General features: G+C 36.2%; 1 protein-coding gene across 3 annotated transcripts in view; it reads left to right on the top strand.

Moving 5' to 3' along the window:
- The window catches only part of LOC146004284 (major facilitator superfamily domain-containing protein 6-like), a 94,688-nt gene extending 75,209 nt beyond the window's left edge, over positions 1 to 19,479 (top strand). For all 3 annotated transcript variants that reach the window (XM_083142993.1, XM_083142991.1, XM_083142992.1), the window contains exons 7-9: positions 1,742 to 1,987; positions 4,757 to 4,909; positions 15,565 to 19,479. In XM_083142993.1, coding sequence (XP_082999119.1) covers positions 1,742 to 1,987; positions 4,757 to 4,909; positions 15,565 to 15,686 — 521 coding nt within the window. In that variant the 3' untranslated portion in view covers positions 15,687 to 19,479. The remainder of the gene's footprint in view (positions 1 to 1,741; positions 1,988 to 4,756; positions 4,910 to 15,564) is intronic.
- Positions 19,480 to 19,823: the final 344 nt, after the last annotated feature.

The following is a 19,823-nucleotide window of genomic DNA, read 5'->3' on the forward strand; positions in this document are numbered from 1 at the left end:
ATGAAGAGTGGCAAGTTTTAACATTTTTTTTAATGATTGTATTGTATTGGTCATAAGAAATTTCACTAATTTCTCTAAACTTAAATTGTTATTTAATTAGCAAGACCCAGTTTAACTTAGCAATGGACAATAATCTCTGTTTATGTGGTGATACATTATTTTTCAAGTCAGCAGATAAGCCATCATTTTCAGGAAATGCAATTTCAACCTGAAATAAACTGCACACAACAATGACTAATAAATTGGCACTTCAATGTTTCAAATCAAAAGCATAGGCAGTACATGTGTAAAAGCATTCATGAATGAAATTACAACCCACAAAGAATCAGCATTAGAGATTTTGTTAAATTCTAGTTATTTTCTCCTTAAATGTGTACTATATTCAGTTATTTACCATGCTATTCTTTCTTCTTAAAAAATGTCGATGTCTTATGTTAGCTATGCTTACACTTTCACCCCCTTCCCCCCACACACCACACATGTTTTAGGGCTTATGCAATACCACCTTGAACCGATGCCCATACTCATGCCGATGCTCTTAACGATTCTCACTTATACCAATGCTTGAAAATTGTAATAAATAAAAGTTGTTCAAATAGTGATTAATACAGCTATCAGCCCAAATGTGGCGAGATGTGGGCAGGGGTAAGGGGAAAGATCAGTCAATTTGCAGATTTTAGTGGTTTCTGCTCATCCTTTTGGTAGTGTGTAGGAGTTGATTTGTGTCAATTACACAGAGCACGAAGAATGTATATGTGCTGCAGCTGTGATAGCAGGTAGCTGTATTTTGTTTTTTAAAATTTTCCAGAATATTTTTCAATCCCTTGTCATTATTTCAAAGAAGTCCCAAAAAAAGACAATATACAGCAACGCCTGGCATCGCTGCACCTGCTAGAGCCAGGCTAGCATGCGTATGTGACTCAGGTTGTACAACCCCCACCCCTACCCTAATAGTGGATAGTGGATCTTGTCTGTCACTACATCACTTCACTTCCACTGGGGATCTTCTCCTGAGCAGTCAGCTGTAGTAATGTGTAAATATTGCATTCCAATAACGAGCATCAATTTGTCAGAGTTTTGCTTCAAAATATTCAAAAATTACATCAGAAGATCAAAATACTTCTTATGTAATCACAAAAAATTGTTTTGCACACAATACTGATGGACAATAAATGAACACTTTCAATTTTGCACAATTTCCAGGATAATCAGACTCTACAAAAGTGTTGTGTGCCATTTTTGTAGGCCCCAGGAAAGACCAAAATGCTGGAAAATTATCAGCCGGTATTTGTAAATAGAATTCAGTTATACTTCTCGATATAACTACCGTACATCAGTATCAGCTCAGCCCTAGTAGATATATAATTTCTTGCTTATAGTTTTACAGTTCTTGGTTCCACCTTAGTTTGATGATTATCTGAATATTCTTTTGACTTTTAATTTTTATTTGATTTTTTAAAAGAATATTTTATAATAGTTTTTATACTCTATTTGCAGTAGATATATGTAATCTGTATCCTGACAAGGTTAGATGGGAGAACAATATATGTTGAACCCTGCCCACTGAATAAATATATGTTATTATTATTATTGTAGCTGCTTTATGCAGTTGAAATATTGTGAAGAAGAAACAATAAAATGTGTACCAGAAATGCTACTTATACTGACATGTGTATATAATTTGAAAAGTATATTTTCCCTTTAATGTCATGTTCATACTTTCTCCTCTGCTAAAACCTAGGCAGGATCCTGAAGAAGATAGGCTATGGCCATTCTCTCACAGTGTGTTTCCTGAGTTACTCCCTTCGCTTGATTTTGATCTCATTGATTCCAAGTCCTTGGTGGCTGCTGCCTATTGAACTGTTCATGCAAGGACCAACTTATGCTCTGTGTTACACAACCATTGTGGCTTATGCAAGTGCTGTATCTCCACCAGGAACCTCGGCTACGATGCAGGGACTTGTTGCAGGAGTAGATGATGGGCTTGGTAAGATATCTTTATTATTATTATTTATTTATTTATTCAAAGCTGAATAGCAAGGTACACACAAAGAGGATCTGGAAAAAATTGATTAAGTTTAGGTAATATAATGAAGGGCTAATGTGAATTTATACGTGAAACAATACTTCAATTGAATCTAGAACATGTTTCAATTCAATGGAAATAAATCTTATCTTATCTTATCTTATTATGAAAGTGTAATACTTAAACTGAACCTAAGTCAGTTACAAGAAAAACTGTATTTGTAATCAATAATAACATTAATATTAACCTATCATTAATAGTACCATAGGTAAAATTCACAGTGGATGTGGCTTCAATTATCGTTTGGGAACCAGGTTTTGTATCCCAGAGTCATAGAAGTCTGCTACCTGCCTGTTGAATCATGTTATGATTTCTTTCACCTTGTCATTGTCATCAGACTGTTTCCCACCAGGATGTTTCTATAGGTGAAGAAACAAGTGAAAGTTATTGCGCACGATGTCCAGATTATATTGTGGATGGTCCACAACATCCCACTTGAACTTTTCAGAAGCGGGCAGATGCCACATGTCAACATTTCCCTCCCTTTATTTTGAATTTCCACTTGACACCATTCAATGTCTGACAATATGCAGCAGCATTAATTGCTGTGCCGGTAGTTATGTAGTTAACCAGGTGAATGCTGTGTCTGTCCCAGAGAAGTGGTCATTTTTTTTGGCGAGGTTTAAGTAAAAGGTTTTTTTTTTTTTTTTTTTTTTTTTGGAAATGCATATGGTATGTTTGAAGTGACTGTTACTTGAATTCAGGTGCATGGCAGTAAATTCACATTTCATCGCCAGTCACAAGGATTCCAAAAACTGTTCTCCTTCCTCTGCACATGAGAAATTGAGCGTGTGACCTATTTTGTGTTTATCCATTAATATTTTGGACACCCAGTGCATACACAATTTGCTGTATCCTAATTTCACTGCCATAGCCTCATAAAAAGTGGTTTTGGACACTTCGTGAATGAGGTCATACAATTCTCTTATCATCAAACACCAATTTGCACAAACTTCATCTTCAATTTTAAGTAGAAAGTTGTTAGAGATCAAACAAAGATGACTGGCCAGCTGTCTCTTTCTTTGTCGTGAACATCAGTCTTGACTCCTGAGAATTTATGACACCACTGTGTTGCATTTTGTTCATTCATAATGTTCCCATAAACAGTAACAATTTGTCTGTAAATTTCCTCTGGACATTCATCTTTTGCTTTGAGAAACTGTATGGCATGCATCTCACATTTGGCGGGATTTTGGATTGGTGTTGCGATTTCAAACATGTGTTACTCGAGCAAAGCTCAGTGTAGCATTGCTGAATGAAAGCAATGAGAAAGCATCACAAAATTTCTCTTACCTACATTAAAATTATTTTTACTCTTTAGATATGCAACTACACAAGCACATTATTTGATAAACCAGAGGTGAGTGGGCAGTGTTAATCATGCAAAGTAGAGATTGTTTACCAGCAGCAACAGTTGACTCCTGATGTTAAATTTGAATCATACTTCGAAAGCATACTATGTGATTTACCTTAAATCCAGTGTGTATGTGATTTATAATTTTTACTTTGTGTAGTAGGAAGAGGTTTTCAATATATTACTGGATTCAGTCAATCTTATGAGTGTGGAAATATCGAAAATTGCAAAGAATTTTAATGGATTCAGGTGATAACAGCAAATGAAAGCCTTATTTGGGTTTCGACTTGATATTATTATTATTATTACAGTTGAGACTGCTTTATGCATAACTCAGTTCTGCGTAATTCTGTTTTATACATAAATTACTGTAGGACCCATCAAAATATAATTAATTAATTTAATTAATTACTTAATTAACTTACTCAAATTAAAAGAAAACAGGTTAATTAATCCTTATTTGTACGTAATGCATTTATACATAATTTGGTGTTGTATATACTAATTTTCATAAAATACAGTTGATGTGCATGTAACCAAGCTACAACAATGTCACAGAAGTATACATTTCTTGTACATTTCTTGTCATTACAAAAACAAACACAAAACAGGACATGCCGGTGGTCAGTCTGAAGTTGCAGATGAGAGTGTCACGGCAGTGTCACAGAGAAGGCAAGGAGAGGCGGCATGAAATCAGAGGAGAAAGATTTGCCACATTTGTTCAGAACATGAGATGCATTTTCTTTTGTATGTAATCGCAATATGAAAGTACATACATTAAAAAGATGCTGACAGCTGACCTTTGCTGTGATCCATAATAAAAACAGAACAACAGTTCCTTCAGTGAATATTTCAATTGCTACTGGTTGGCCATGGAGAACAGAAAGAGAAAAACTTACATGCTTGACCAGAAAGTAAAATTTATGCAGGAAGTGGAATACAAAATTTTAGAATCAAACTTTTAGATTTGTTAATTTACCAGTACATGACAGAAATAACCTGTATATGTTGTTCCTCAAAATAGATAAAGTTCCAGTGTTTTAATAATGATATGACATGGTATCTAAATCTGCTTTATAAGTAATTCTCAGTTATACATATTATTTTCTTTTCACTTGACATGCATATAACTCAGGTTCAACTGTATTATTATTATTATTATTATTATTATTATTACCATGCACTTTCCATTCAAGAGAGGTATCTTAGAAACTGTAATGTGCAATGTTACCAGAATGTTTAAGGTAAATGTTTGTACCATAATTTTCCCTATGAAATAAGTTCTGAAAATGCAACTTACTGCAATTTTTTTCCAGGATATGCCATTGGGAGTTTAACAGGTGGCTTAGCTTACAAGTATGTTGGTCAGAGACGATCATTTCAGTTGTTTGGAGCAATAGCTGCTGTTTGCGCTGTGATACACCATGCCATGTACATACGTTTTTTCAAGAAGACAATGATTCCAGCAGGTTTGTACTTACTAGTTACCTGAACTTATCAGTCCTTAATTAACTAGAAATTCAAATGTACATCCTAGTGATAATAATTTGAATGTAGCTAATTGGAAACAAGGTTAACCCTTGAACAATGGACCCCACATTCTAATGGAATTAGAAAGATGATAATAATGTACTTCAAAGACAAAGGAACAGAAATATTAATTAAAATCACAGACTGAAGGATGGGACAAGCTTATACTTTCACGTTTCATTTTTGATATGAGGCTCCAAAAATGTTCATTTCATCATGTTTATTTCGAAAATTTTCATTTCATCACATTTATTTTGAATATTTAATGAAATCAATGTACCAGTTATTTGGTAGTTTTGTACTAAACACATGGCCATGAAGTAAGGCGGGTAGCAGAAGTTTGAGCTGTGGCCATGTTGGAGCACAATCCCTTGTGTTCGGAAGTTTAATACAATGAAAGATCTTTGTTGTAGAGTTGGTCTTTGTAATCCATGTGATACAGACTGATAGTACTTGCTCGAAAGGTCAGGGATGTTAAAAAAGTGCCCCGGAGAGAGTTCAGTCTGATGCTTGAACAAGGCAATGCAGCCCGGTTGATGTTGCCTCACAGTGCATGGAGATCAGAAACTTTTGTTTCCCTCTTTCCCTTTGCTTTTCCCACATGTGGCACCAGTGCAATTCTGCCCAGCCATCTGTTTTCATGGCCGCGCATTTACAGAACTATCCACTTCAGGAGATATTCCTTCAAAAACATTAGATAATTCCACCAAAATATCTCATTTCAATTTTTCTCCCACACTACATGGTGGGAAAAACCGATATAATTAATTAAAAGTAACACCACAATAAACAATTACTGGAAAAATGAATAAAAGGTAAATCAATTCATTAGTACTGTTTTTATATTTCCCAACTTCAACACAAACATATTAGCACTGGTAATATATCTGAAATTTTTAAGTTGCTAGTCACATTTTGACTATAATCATGATTGAATAAGGCAAATTGGAAATCCAACACACACATATCCATCATTCTTTATGACACATTCTCAACATCAGATTGCAGGAATATCTCCCCCTTTTCCAAACCGTTTACATGACTATCTGCTGTTTGTATTTTATATGGACTAAATTATGATGTAAACTACTGGGTGTTTCACTCGCTCTCAGCCCCTGATTTTAGCTTATAAATATCAAACTATTTGTCATAATGTTATGAAATTTGCTATGGATATACCTTGGTGTATGAGGAGCATGGTAATGTCACAGCAAGTGTTGGAAGTGGTCGCCACATGCCTCTCCATGTTACAGAAGATAGTTACAGCATCAATTTCCCACCGAATGCTGTCTTGCAGTTTCATGATAGTCCATGGCTTTTTGCGATAGACCTTTTCTTTCAAAGAAGGACACAATTTCTTGCATGCTGGTGTTGGAAGTGTGGCAAGTGGCACCATCCTTCTAAAAATAGGCATTACAGATTTCCTCATCATCCAACTGACCAAGAACACAGACTGAAAGCACACATCCGTTCTATTGGCATTTAACGGCAGAATTGACCGGATGCACGTGCATGCCCATGCAAGAACTAGAGAGACTGAGGTGCCATCTCAAATGATGTCAGAATGCTTCTCATACACCAAGGTATTTCATTACATTATGACCATTAGTTTGATTTTTATAAGCAAAAAACAGGGGCTGGGAGCAAGTGAAACACCCTGTAGTTTACATTATAATTTAGTCCATATAAAATACAAACAGCAGATAGTCATGTAAAGGGTTGGGAAATGAGGAAGATATTCTCGCAATCTGATGTTGAAAATGTATCATAAAGAATGATGGATATGTGTGTGTTGGATTTCCAATTTGCCTTATGACCAATAGTTTGACTTTTATAAGTGAAAATCAGGAGCCGAGAGTGAGTGAAATACCCTGTACTAACTGCTCTTTAGAAGCTATCTTCTTGTTTTATATCAGAAGAATGTATTCTATCAACAGTCAACTTGTCTTATAACAGACCCCTATTGATTCAGATAATTGGTTGGTTCGTTATATCTGACGTTCACTAAAGCAAAAATGCCTTCATCTGAATTAAGGTTAGTAGTGACAGAGGAAATGGAAACACCTAAGGTAGAAGTAGTTTGATTGATACAGAGTTTTTGATTTAAGCTCACTTTATACATTGATAGGCTAATTGGTACTGCCATACAGTTTATTAAAGTGATTTTGATTGATGTAGTTTATTTTACTTCACTTTTCTGCCACTTTTGGCTAATCATGAAGATGAGGATGAGCGATGATATGATGAAATTGATGAAGGGACACTCACTCACAAAGAACATCCATGCTGGAATTCGAATTCTGGACCCCTGGCATTGTACTGTACTGTGCTAACCACTCTGCCATGGAGGCTTGCAGCTTTAAGTGGAATCCGAACCACTGTGTGACCCCACTGGGGTATTGATGATTGACCCAGAATATTGCAATGAAATAATAGCAAATGTGGTACAGTATCAAACATAAAATCACTTCTTAGTAGTTTACTGTACCTTGAAAAAGTCAAGTATGTGTAGGTGCTTGATTTATGTAAACTATACTTTCAATGTCTGCTTTAGAAAAATATGATCAGTGTCACTGGTAATATTCACCTTATCATCCAAAGAAAACTCTTTATGCTTCAACACAGTGGCAGTCCCTCCATGGAACAGGCTGTTCCCTCCTACTTATCGCCCATTGAAGCTATTTAAATTATCTATATTAACATAATAAGAACACTTCTTTCTCCCGAAATCAACATTTCCAAAAGTAACGCCGAAGAAAAACATTCACCGTGACTGGGCATTTGTTTATTTCACCTACCCTCGTCGTTAATCCCTCTACTGCCTGATGCCGAGTATTTCCGACCACGCGCGAAGGTAAACGATCCTCACCACGGAAGCTGAACTCTCTAGCTGTTCCCTGCGAGAGACATAGCGAATTCCTTTTCCTTGGAATTCTTGCTATGTGCTAAAGTTTATTGCATCGTAGTGATAGTTTTGAGTGTAGTAAGTCCATACTTTCCTAATTTCATTGCAAAATTGCGTCACTCATTCATAACGAACTGGAAAAATGTTCTATAGTCTAATCGTCTGCTAAATGCTTTGGCTAAATGCTGCAAAATAGCTTCCGAGGGAACAGCTCACATCCATCTGCTCCACCAGCCCCAAGCCATGGCCCAAGATGCACGCAGTGGCAGGACAAGAAAGCGAATGTTGCGAGTGTAGTGTTGCGAATGTTGTATGATCGACCAGCTGAAGACGAAGACTATAGCTTTTAGTTCATTGAACTTTACAGAAAAGATATCAAACCAATACCTATCCTAACTGGATTAAGTCCGTAAGACTAAAACGAAATCATACACAAGGCATTTTCAAACAATTGACTACAACTCTGTAAAATGATTAACTGGATACTCTTCCAGTGGCAAATTATTGTTGTCCTTGTTTGTTCGCGAGAAGGGAGTTTGGAACAGTTCAGGTTTTGTCATAATTTCTACAAATCTAGCAGACGTCATGAAAAAATTCGGCCATCTGAATTTAATTATTTCATTGAGGATGTTTGAATTACAAGAATACTCAACTCTACAAAAAAAAATGTCAACGTAATCTACAAATAGAGAGATGAAACAGGATTCGACCAAACATTTATTTCCTCTGATCACTCATAAATTGCTTTCATTATTTTTTCTTTGTTGTGCATCAACAATTATGTTTTTAATGTTTTAATGTAAATTATATCATATTCGCTTTAACAATGTTATTGTCATAATTTTAACGTGCTTCATGTATGTCACTTCTGACAATTTGTAACATATGTATCGTATATTTATTTAGTTCATTTCAGTAAGGGTTGAATTTTACTTGGTCTACTGCATTATATTACGACAGGCATGGGAGGTGATTTAGCACCACACGCCACTGCTTCAACATCTTAATGTTCACTTTTTAAAACTTAACTGACGAGCTCTGGGTAGACAGCCACAGTATACCTTACCTCAAGCATGTGTTTAATCATCACAATGTATCACAACCCCACTCCTTGTCACATGCTGTCTGCCTTCTTCCAATTTAAAATGCATTTGGGGTAGGGGTGGTGATTTAGTTTCACTATAGCTGACTGTCTACTACAACTGCATCCAGAGTTGACTGTATTAACACATGGTTGATTTTTCCTGTTTTGTACCATCTGAGTACAAAGATACCATCCTCCTCATATATTTTGGCGCAAAGTTCTTGTAGTTCAGTGGCATTGCTAAAAAATTTCATTTGAGTTGGCTCAATGGTGGAGAAAATATTTTCGGGTAGGCCTTTCTCTCTCTCTCTCTCTCTCTCTCTCCCTCTCTCTCTCTCTCTTTTATTTTCTTGTCCTGTTTTCCCTTTCTTTTCCATCACCATATTCCTCTCCATCTCTTTTTATCTCATTTCCTTTCACATCCTCTCCAGTTCTTTTCTCACTGTCATTCTCTTTGTTCCTCTCCCATTCATTTCCTCTTATTCTTTCTCTTTTCTATACATTATTCCCTTGTCCCCTTTCTTTATAATTTGAAAATTTCCAACACATTTATTTGAGTGTGCAGAATGATGGGCTAGTACCATTTTATGGGTGGCTTGAGCCCACCCTCACCCATCAGGTGGCGACACCTCTGTTAAAATTATCACCAAGTTATTCACAATCACTCTCAAGCAATTATCATAAAATATTTAATTATGTATTTTCCTCCCCAAGGGAATCCTATTCATATCCAGCCTTGGTGTCATGTGCCACCTGACCTTTTTCAGTTTGCCCAATAAAAAAGAAATTGAAATGGTTTTATATATGTAAGCCTTTTATTATTATTTCAGAACTGTTTAACACAATTTCACACTTATACCAGGTGAGGGTTTAGAAAAATTCATTGCAAGTAAAGTATTGACCTTACATCAATGAAACCAGTCCAGAACGAATGAGAAATACAAACATTTTGTGTGTGTATGTTTTGTTAAGCTGAGAGTTCACATTCCTTCCACTAGGGGACACTCACAGCACTAGGTGACACTCACATCACTCACAGTGTTTTGGTCCACAAGATCACTGGACTTTACACCATGTAACTTCTTTTTGTGGGGTTTCATCAAAGACAGGGTATTTATCCCACCGATGAAACGTGATATCTCAGACCTAAGAGAGCATATCATTGCAGTGATAAGCAGTGACGAAGCGTAGAGTTCCTAGCAGGGTAGGCACAAAAGTGCGATAATTTCCATTATGAGGGTCACTATTTATATTTTGAGCCTAACAATAAAAAAACAGGAATTTGGCATTGAACACTGCTTTATTGTTTTTCGAAGTATTCTCCTTTATGGTCAATACACTTTTGCATTCGTTCGAACCATTTGTCAAAGCAGTTTTTCCAATCTTCTTGGGACACATCCATAATATAGTTTTTGAACGCATCAACGGTGTCTTCCGCCGACGAAAATCGTTGTCCACGCAATTTATTCTTGACATTCGGGAACAAGAAGAAGTCATTGGGTGCCAAATCAGGACTGTACGGTGGATGACCCATCAATTCGATTTTTTGACTGTTCATAAAGTCGGTTCTTAGACGAGATGTGTGACAGCTGGCATTGTCTTGATGAAGAATGATCCGACGGCGTTTGTTTGTTTTCCGTATTTGACCGAAGACCTCTGGCAAACAAATTGTTGTGTACCATTCAGAGTTGACCGTTCTACGTTCCTCTAAAGGCACAGTTGCCACATGATAAGTTTTCCCGAAAAAAAAAACAGGCGACCATTTGTTTCGAGCGCGAACAACTTTTGTTGGATTGGGTTCATCTTGAAACACCCATACAGTCGACTGCTGTTTACGTTCCGGCTCATATGCATATATCCATGATTCGTCACCTGTTACAATCTTATATACGTCTTTTGAAGCACCACGATTGTATTTATTGAGCATTTGTTTGCACCAATTGACGCGAGCATCTTTTTGAGTTTTTGTCAAATTGTGTGGGATCCAACGAGAACATACCTTTCTCACAGCTAAATGATCATGTAATATTTTATATATGCTGGTGGAACTAATGCCTATGGTTGCCTCAATCTCACAATATGTCACATGACGATCTTGCAGTATTAGGTTTTGCACAGCATCAATGTTTTCTTGAACAACAACTGATTTTGAAAGACCTTCGCGAATCTCGTCGGTGAGCGAATGGCGGCCACGATTAAATTCGTTATACCAGCGTTTCACAGTGGCAAAGGATGGGGCTTCATCGCCAAATGTGGAAGTAAGTTGATCGATGCACTCTTGTCTTGATAATCCACGTCGAAAATCATAAAAAATCATCGCACGAAAATGTTCACGAGTTAATTCCATTTTATTATTGTCGCGCAATCTCCAAGGCAACATAAACAACACAAATGAAGTTATTGACAAAACATTTGAAGTACGTTATGGTCAATAATGCCAAACGATTCCGTGCAAACGTCAAATCGCGCCTAACTTCAATCAGTGTTGCCAAGGCTCAAAATATAAATAGTGACTCTTGTAGTTGCTTAAATCTGTAAAAAGAAAGGGAGGGGGGGCTATGTCATGGAGAGTGGTCAATGTCTCTCCAGGCCACTTCTTTACTTGCCAGTGGTGTGACGTTTTCTAAAGTGTTGTTACCGGCCATCAGTACGATAATTATGTCTTAGACGTTCTCCTCCTGCCCACCAGATGTCATCGATCTAGATTTTTGTTCATTTCGTTTTTTTTATTTCTTTGTATTTTTTCAACCCCTGATTTATGCACAAACCTCCAGAAAGAACTACCAATCATGAGACGTCGCGAAAATCCAACGAATAGTGCTCGAGCCCTGTTGTCAATTCTTCATCACTTTTTTTTTAAATGTATTTATTTATTTAGCAATTAAGGTAAAAATTGCTAGAAGAACCCCATAATTTTCAGATCAGTATGACGTTTGTGCCGTGAGCAGACGACAAAATTCCGCACTTTCAGCGACTGTCAGTTTGGTACTGTTGCCAACTTAGGTTTTTTTTTTTTTTTTTTAGCAAGACTTCCTCGCACCGAGGAAAACACCATTGTTATCTGTTGTCTAACTTAAATCCAGTCTTGGCTTTCTAGATAAATAAATTTCTGACACCTGTATGTGCAAGTAAACATAATTTAAATTTTGGATATTTTCGTCTCATTTGTTCTGCTCTATGTTAATCGTGACGATGAGAATGTATGGAGAATGAATTAAAGAGGATCAGGAAACATTGACATGATCACAATTAGATCACCTGGCTTCGTAACGTTTTAGGATGACCACTACGTGGCTTTCAAGAAAAAACATAAGTAAAGGTGACCTCTCTCATTCAGTGCGTATATTTCGTATCCTAGTTTGTTCTACCCCTCGTGTGAGTAGACACCTTTATGTGATAATAGAACATAGGGTCCTTGTTTGGGACCCGGCAACACAAGAGGTTACTATGTAACATGTAAACAGGTTATAATAAATGTAGTTGCTTGAGAGAATATAATCCCAATTTTTAGGTGCAATTTAGCTATTTTCTGCCAATCCAATGTGACAACACTGACCTGTTCCGCCAGACCTGAAACAGACATGGCCCGCGCAATAACCTCATAACAATCTTTCTCCTAAACCCCCCAAAAAAAGTGTTCCCATGCATTGTACTCTCATTGCCCGCCCTCTTCTCTTGTTATCCCTTCAGGGTAAACGAAACTGCCTACCTCTTCGCTTGTGTCGGCTCCTTAAAAAAATGTCTGCTTTTAATATCTATTCGATGACAGTGTTAACGCATTAAATAACGTTTCAACAACTTTTAATTTTTTTAAATATTTTGCTGTCACTTGCCACTGCTACTTGCAAAGGAAAATAGAGTTGAAAACATTTTAGAAATTATTGTTTTAAGAAGGAAGCATGAAATACCAAAAAGTGGGTCCTACCTTACTGATGATTACATCTTCACTCAATTAAGAACTCGATTGTTCTTGTTGTTCTTGTATTTCAGTCCACCACTTTCTTGCATAAATCTGATCGCTGCACACGACACGATTCATAAACAAAGCTCTACCATCACGAACCTCGCGCTCCGAGCCACGCTCCCTTCTAGCATCCTGAGCAGGAGGCAAGTTTTCACAGACAGGAAACAAATGAGGGAATCCCCGTTCATGATAAAAATAAATTATTCTATTTCCAGTGAAAGTAAAACTACTTTGTAAATATAAGGCGTAGCTAGCATTTTAATTTACATAATTTGGTATGAAGACTTACTTTACAAATATAAGTTCTTTAGACTTTCTGTTTACGCTAAGGTGTTGGGTGACCATCCGCACTCTGACCAGAAAACGAAGTCAGAACTACAGTAGGCTACTCCGTAATTTTCAATTTCACTTACACTTGTCGATGAAAGGAAGGAAAACCTAAGTTTCGTACAAAATATGGAGAATGTACAATGAAATAGAAATCACTCTGCACGAACACAGGCTAATGTTTATAAAAAATGCTGGTACACCACAAATTCCTAACCCTGGCGGAAATGCAGCGTTGCTGATATTCTGTTCGTCCTAGTGGGTAACACCGCGAGGCCGGCCTCAGGAGCACGTTATAAGCATACGTACAGTACTCGTAAGATTAGGCTTTCTGCATATATGACCGTACAACGGATTCTGAAGAGAGGAGGCCCCAGCAGATGTGCCTCACTCCGTGGAAAGTTCGTATACTGGACAGGGTTAGAATTTTTTTGTAATTATCATAAATGAAAATTCCAAACTTTTCCATTGCATTACATATGTTTTGACGAAATAAGTAAATACACCTTTAAAAGAGTAATGGCGTGGGTAGGCCCAGCCTCCTGGCCTCATAGGACGCTTCCCCACTGGTGATAAGACACTATCGACAATCCCATGTTGATGTGATTGTGACAAGATGTAGACTATCATGTGACAAGAAGTAGACTACCGGTGTGTGCAGTGCCGGATCTACAAATCTTGGCCCTGCCCTGCAAAATATTACCCCCCCCTCTCTCTCTCTCTCTCACACACACACACATGTAGAGGGTGATGTGATATATATATATGACACTGTTTTCTCACACCTAGAAAATGCAATTCTAACTTTTTCCTGATTAAAGATAGGTTGAAGAAACCTTTACCATTGCATTTCTCGTGTAATTCTAGCCTGATTTGATTCTAGTCTGACTGACACGTGGGAAACCGGGTTGGGTGATCTAAGGTTGTTTAAAGCTGCTCTACGGCCCACTCACCTCAAATCAAATAGTACCCAGGGGGTAAAGGTAGTCGCAGCATGTTCCTGATCACATCACCTCCAAGATGGCCGACATTGAAAATATGTGGGGCCCTCATACCCTAAATGTGGCTTCATGGCACGGTGCTATATGCATAGGGAACTTTAACTTTACATTTTCCTGTTGTATTCGTTTCTGCACCCCTGAGTAACTACGTTTCTTTTATATGCATATACGAACCCTCTACTATGTCAATAGCTGCGGTCCCCCTAAAGGCTTACTTGTCTCTGCCCCCCCCCCCCCCCCATGCTGCGGGGTTTTGAGGGTTATAGATCCTGCACTGGATGTGTGCTGTCACCCACAGTGTGCACATTGAACATTTTTAGGTGTAAAAGGAAACTGTTTTCTTTCCTTGTTTGGTCTGGATTGGTTTCATTAATGTAAATTCAATACTTTACTAAAACAGAAATCAGCTGGATGTAACACTTCCATTCCATCTGTAGGCCAGAAATGGATAATTTAGAAATTTAAATATTGTGATATCAAAGAGGTGAAGAAAAAAGGTAAATTATCATGATTTATTTTGGGTACCATTATTTAGAAGATATTTTATGGAGTGGAGGGGAGAGGGTAGAGTTGAATCATTGAAATTATCTCATTTTTTAAAATTTATTTCCTTTAATAGGTAATAAAAATTTCTGAAATGAACATATATATATATATATTTAACCTGATTTCCAGTAAGTGCTAGTGTTATTTATTATCGATTGACATCGATAATATTTCATGTAAATAATGTTGGTTTTCATAGGGTCACAGTGAGTGCCATGCATGGGACATTTGTGCAGATGACAGAGGGTTAAATATAGTAATGTGTTAATTATATGTCTGGTTTATCTCTATTTTAAATTTTCTGAGAATGATATATAGTTTTGGGGAGAATAATATACCACCATTCTTCTAGAAGTGAGAATACATAAATTCTTCAGGAACACAAGTTTATACAGGATGAGACTGATATTTCACAATTAACAAGATAATTTTTTTTATTTTCTTATAACTGGTGATTGCATTAGAATAATAATGAAAGCGATAAAGACAATGAAAAACTTTAAGGCTCAATAAAGAGTCAAATCTGGTTATGCCTGATTTTCTGTAATTTACCACACAGCAGAATAAAAAACCAGGCAAAATCAGCATTAGTGCAGTAGCTAAGTTGGTAGAGTAGTGGCATGGTTGTCAGAGACTTGGCTACAAGGCCAGGTCGAGCTTGGATATTTGACTTAAATTTTAACATAGTATATCTCCTTAGTAAACCCAAATGTAAGGTAAGTGTGGATTTACTAGTCATGTACTTAAACTTTTGAAATCTATTTCAGGACAAATGAATGAAAGTTCTGCTGAATACAGGATACCAAAGGAGGCAGCAGATCTGACAGTTGTTGCAGAAGAACAGTCTAAGAATGATTATGAAGAAAACCTACAGCAGGAGAAATGCTAGGATTCATCTGCTTTCCTACTCACCATGTTACATATGCTGGACATTGTTAAAGTGTGTGTTATATATTCAGAGTGAAAGAAAGTGTGACTTCTATTCCATAATAACAGACTGACAGTTGTGTATTGTCCCATGTTAACTGGTTTACTGCTTGTAAACCATCATTTTTCCTATTTTAGAAATTACCAGAAAATTGAAGTTGTTGGACTTCTGTTGTTGTTTTACTTGCATACCTGCATCAATGTTTTATTATTATTACTGTAGTTCTTCGAATTGAAGACGCCATCGAATCTAAGGCGCACCTGAATTTTCGCCTCATTTTTTCAGAAGAAATAATCTTCGAATTTAAGTCGCAGGAATATGCACAAAGACGTTCATATTTTAACCTTTGCGGTGTTTATTTAAACATTTATAGGGTACATGTTTATTTATTTACAAATTCCTATAATGTACTTTACCTTGCAACATTGGTAACTTCTGTTTTTACAATTTTTTGTTTATTTAAACATCTATAGGGTACATGTTTATTTGTTTACAAATACGGTATACGGTACTTTACCTTGCAACATCGATAACTTGTATGAGTGGCGCTTTTGCTTCTCCATATTTATTTACTGCAAGTGCGTCCCATCAACGAAACCTGACTACCGGTATGTACTGGTAATCATCAAGATTCTATCTCCCGCACTTTCCCGATTACGAAACTGATAACAATTGAATGACTATTTGTTGTAAAATGTTCATTGTTGTCCTAACACAGCAAATTTAAAGGGGAAAAATTTCGTTGAGCATTTTCTTATCAGGAAATCGAAATGTTGATTGTTGTATTGCAGCTACCGGTATTAGAGACTGCAGTAGATTCTATGTTGTATGTGCATGAAATACGTATATTGTAGTATATACATCGAATCAAAGATGCCATCGAATCTAAGGAGCACCTGAATTTTGGACGTCTAAAATCTGACAAAAACCTGCACCTTAGACTTGAAGAACTACGGTATATCTAATTAATATGTAATTGATATATACAATAAATGAGAAGTCTTCTGGTAAACCAAGTCAAATTTTCATAATATGCTAATGCTGAATAATACTGAATTTTTCTTGTAAAATAGTGTTACATAATATTTTAATTAATGTAATCGAGCATGAGCTGATTGCTGGGATATTAAATTGAGCATTAAATATTTTGAAGTTGTGCTGCACCAATGCTCTTGTTTATCACCATTAATTAACAATAAAACCCAAGTAACCACAAACTTTGGACCAACTGGAGATTTTACGTGGGAAACATTGGGTTTAAGTTGGTTGGCAAATTGAAGTTGGTCTTATGTTGGGCCAATGGTTGTTGCCAATGATGGAAAAGTGAGTCAAAATCAGTTTTAAAAATTATTTTCTCCTGTTAAGACAACTTTCAAGAGTATGCTGTAAATTCTAGAGTGTAAAATGAGTGACATGTAACAGTGTTTCTTTTGTAATATTTCAGTCACAGCACATGCTGGAAATATACGAGGGGCATCTGGAAAGTAGTTGCAACCTTTATTCTATTAACTTGTAATTGTTAACCACAAACTTTAAACTACTTCTCTACTTTGTCATAACGTCTGACGACTTTTTGTAACCCAGCTTCATATTCCTCTGCTAGCAGTCCATTAAGAAAAGTAGTCAGTCACCCCACCCCTTCTTTCAGTTTCCCATCATTGTGAAATGTCTTTCCTCCCAAAAAGTCCTTTAGTTTTGTGAAGAGATGAAAATCTGATGTAGGGTGGATGGTTAAACATTTTTAAAATCATCCATCGTTCTTGATCATTCGTCAACTGCGCTCACCAGTTCGTCCGTAATGACAGACGTTCACCATCATGGACTTTCTCTCTCCCCGAGTTAATGTTTTGACACCAGCGCTGAACAGACGATTCATCAGTGACATTGTCTCCATAAACCTCTTTTAATTGACAGTGAATATCACGTGGCTACACATTCCTGGCATTCAGAAATCTGATCACAGCCCTAACTTCAAAAGTGGCAGTGTATTCAATTCTTTTGAACATTGTAAACACTCACAGAAACAATAACTACAATGACAGCGCTACAAAACTTTGCACACACTGAGCAGACAGTCAATTGAAGTCGTTTGACTTTGACCAGTGGCTACTCGCATCACTAGCGCTCCACATGACGCGAACGGGTACTACTTTCCGGATGGCCCTCGTAATATTTTGTTAAGCTATTTTTAATGTGTAGTAACTCACAAGTCCTTTTGTCAGCTGCCATGGATGAAAGATACCTCTGTGCTGGGAATTACTCATTGTTTGTCTGTTTAGCTGTAGCTGAAAAGAAAAGGACATTCTTACAGGTATTCTTGTGAAGGTGGTTCAAAATCTATACATGTAAAATAAACAATGTTATGTGCAGAATAATTCCATGAAAGGTGGAATGTAAACTCTGGAATTTTTTTTGTGCTACCACTTGAAGTTAACTTAAAAACAATGTACCATATGAATGAGAAAGTGCTGTGTATTTTTTAAATTTGCACAAACACTTTGTACTAGAGTTTATGTTTGGCCTCACAATAATTATATCTATCAGAATACAGAAACTATACTTTAGTTTTCAGTATGTTCACCCAAAGTAAAAACCACATGTTGGGCCAACGTTGGAACCAAGGCCAAATTACTGTTGTCCAGCAGTATGTTCTTACATTCAACCATTTTCTGTACAGTTGGCCCAACATTGGGCAAACCACTTTTGGTTACTTGGGAAATATTTGCAACAATAAGTTTGAATTTAATTACAAACTCTATTTCAGAGTATGGATCTCGTTTGACATGTGCAAACATGTTTATTCTTTTGAAAATCATGTTACAATAAGTAGTCTTCTATAGGCATAAAGAAAATGAATATTAGAAGGGGCTATAAGGCGATTATTGTGCAATTATATACTATAAGTAATTTTCAATATTTTTAGTACAAAATCTGAAATAGAGCGGATGTTAAGTTTGAACACAATATTTATCTAACTATGTGGTAACTTTTGAAGTATTATAATCAATGCAAGCATTAGTCAAACACAGTACCATGTGCTCTGAAGCAATCTGTGCTGTTGAACTGAATCAGAGTGTTTGGCATTAGAACCATCAGTGGATTACAATGAAACAGATATTTTGTTTTGGATCATATACATTAAGTGTACCGAATTCCATCGCATACTACATATATTACAATATACCCATATTCTTTTCAATATTCAAGTTACAATAAACTCTCAAATTTGATTTGAATATATAATTGTTTATTTCATAAGAATATTTTTATCATAATACATTATGCTTCAGTGCTTATATGTTCACATTTTTGAGGCAAGATTTTGCAGTATTATGTAATGAAACTTTATATCCTACAGTGATTTACTTTTTAAATCTTGATATAAAATGAATCCAGATGTTTTTAATAACAGTCAAATGAAATAAGTGTACAGATGCTCTATTGACATATTTAATTAATATACTGTGTTTATATATGTTAAAGTTTTGCAGCAAGAATTTGCAATATGTTTCAGATGCCAGGTTTTCTGAAACTTCAAAATGTTGGGTATGTATTCCATGTAAATAGTGATAATAAATTTACTGCGAGTGTAAATTTTGTCATAATGTATTTGTCAAGTACAAATATATTGTAGAAATTGATGACAGATATATCTATTTTTTTGTGACAGAAGTATATTTAAAACTATTTTTACATTGACTCATATTGCATTTTATTGTTTATACGTATATTATAAATAAAGTTATATCTTTGAGTTTTCTAGTTTTATTTTATCGTTTACTGTTAATTTAAATTTAAGGTATGTAGAATTATTTATTCCAGATAAAAGAGAAAAATATTTAACAAACAGTTCAGAAAGGAGTATAAATTATACATTCTGTCTTGGGAGTAGTGACTCAAGAGGGCTCAGCCAATGAACTTGTAAGAGAGGGAGTGAGTGCAGCTACCCGCCATTTGTGAAGCGCACACTGCTTCTCTCCACCAATTTCCAGTTTTCCCTTTCTCTACAAACATGCACGGCTTTGCTCCACAGATTCCTGGGAAAGAGTATACATATAAATTGGTTCTACATTTATGCCATGATGAGCCATGGTAGCT

This window comes from Lepisma saccharinum, chromosome 21 (genome assembly GCF_977018435.1).
Source record: "Lepisma saccharinum chromosome 21, izLepSacc3.1, whole genome shotgun sequence".
Taxonomy (NCBI): Eukaryota; Metazoa; Arthropoda; class Insecta; order Zygentoma; family Lepismatidae; genus Lepisma; species Lepisma saccharinum.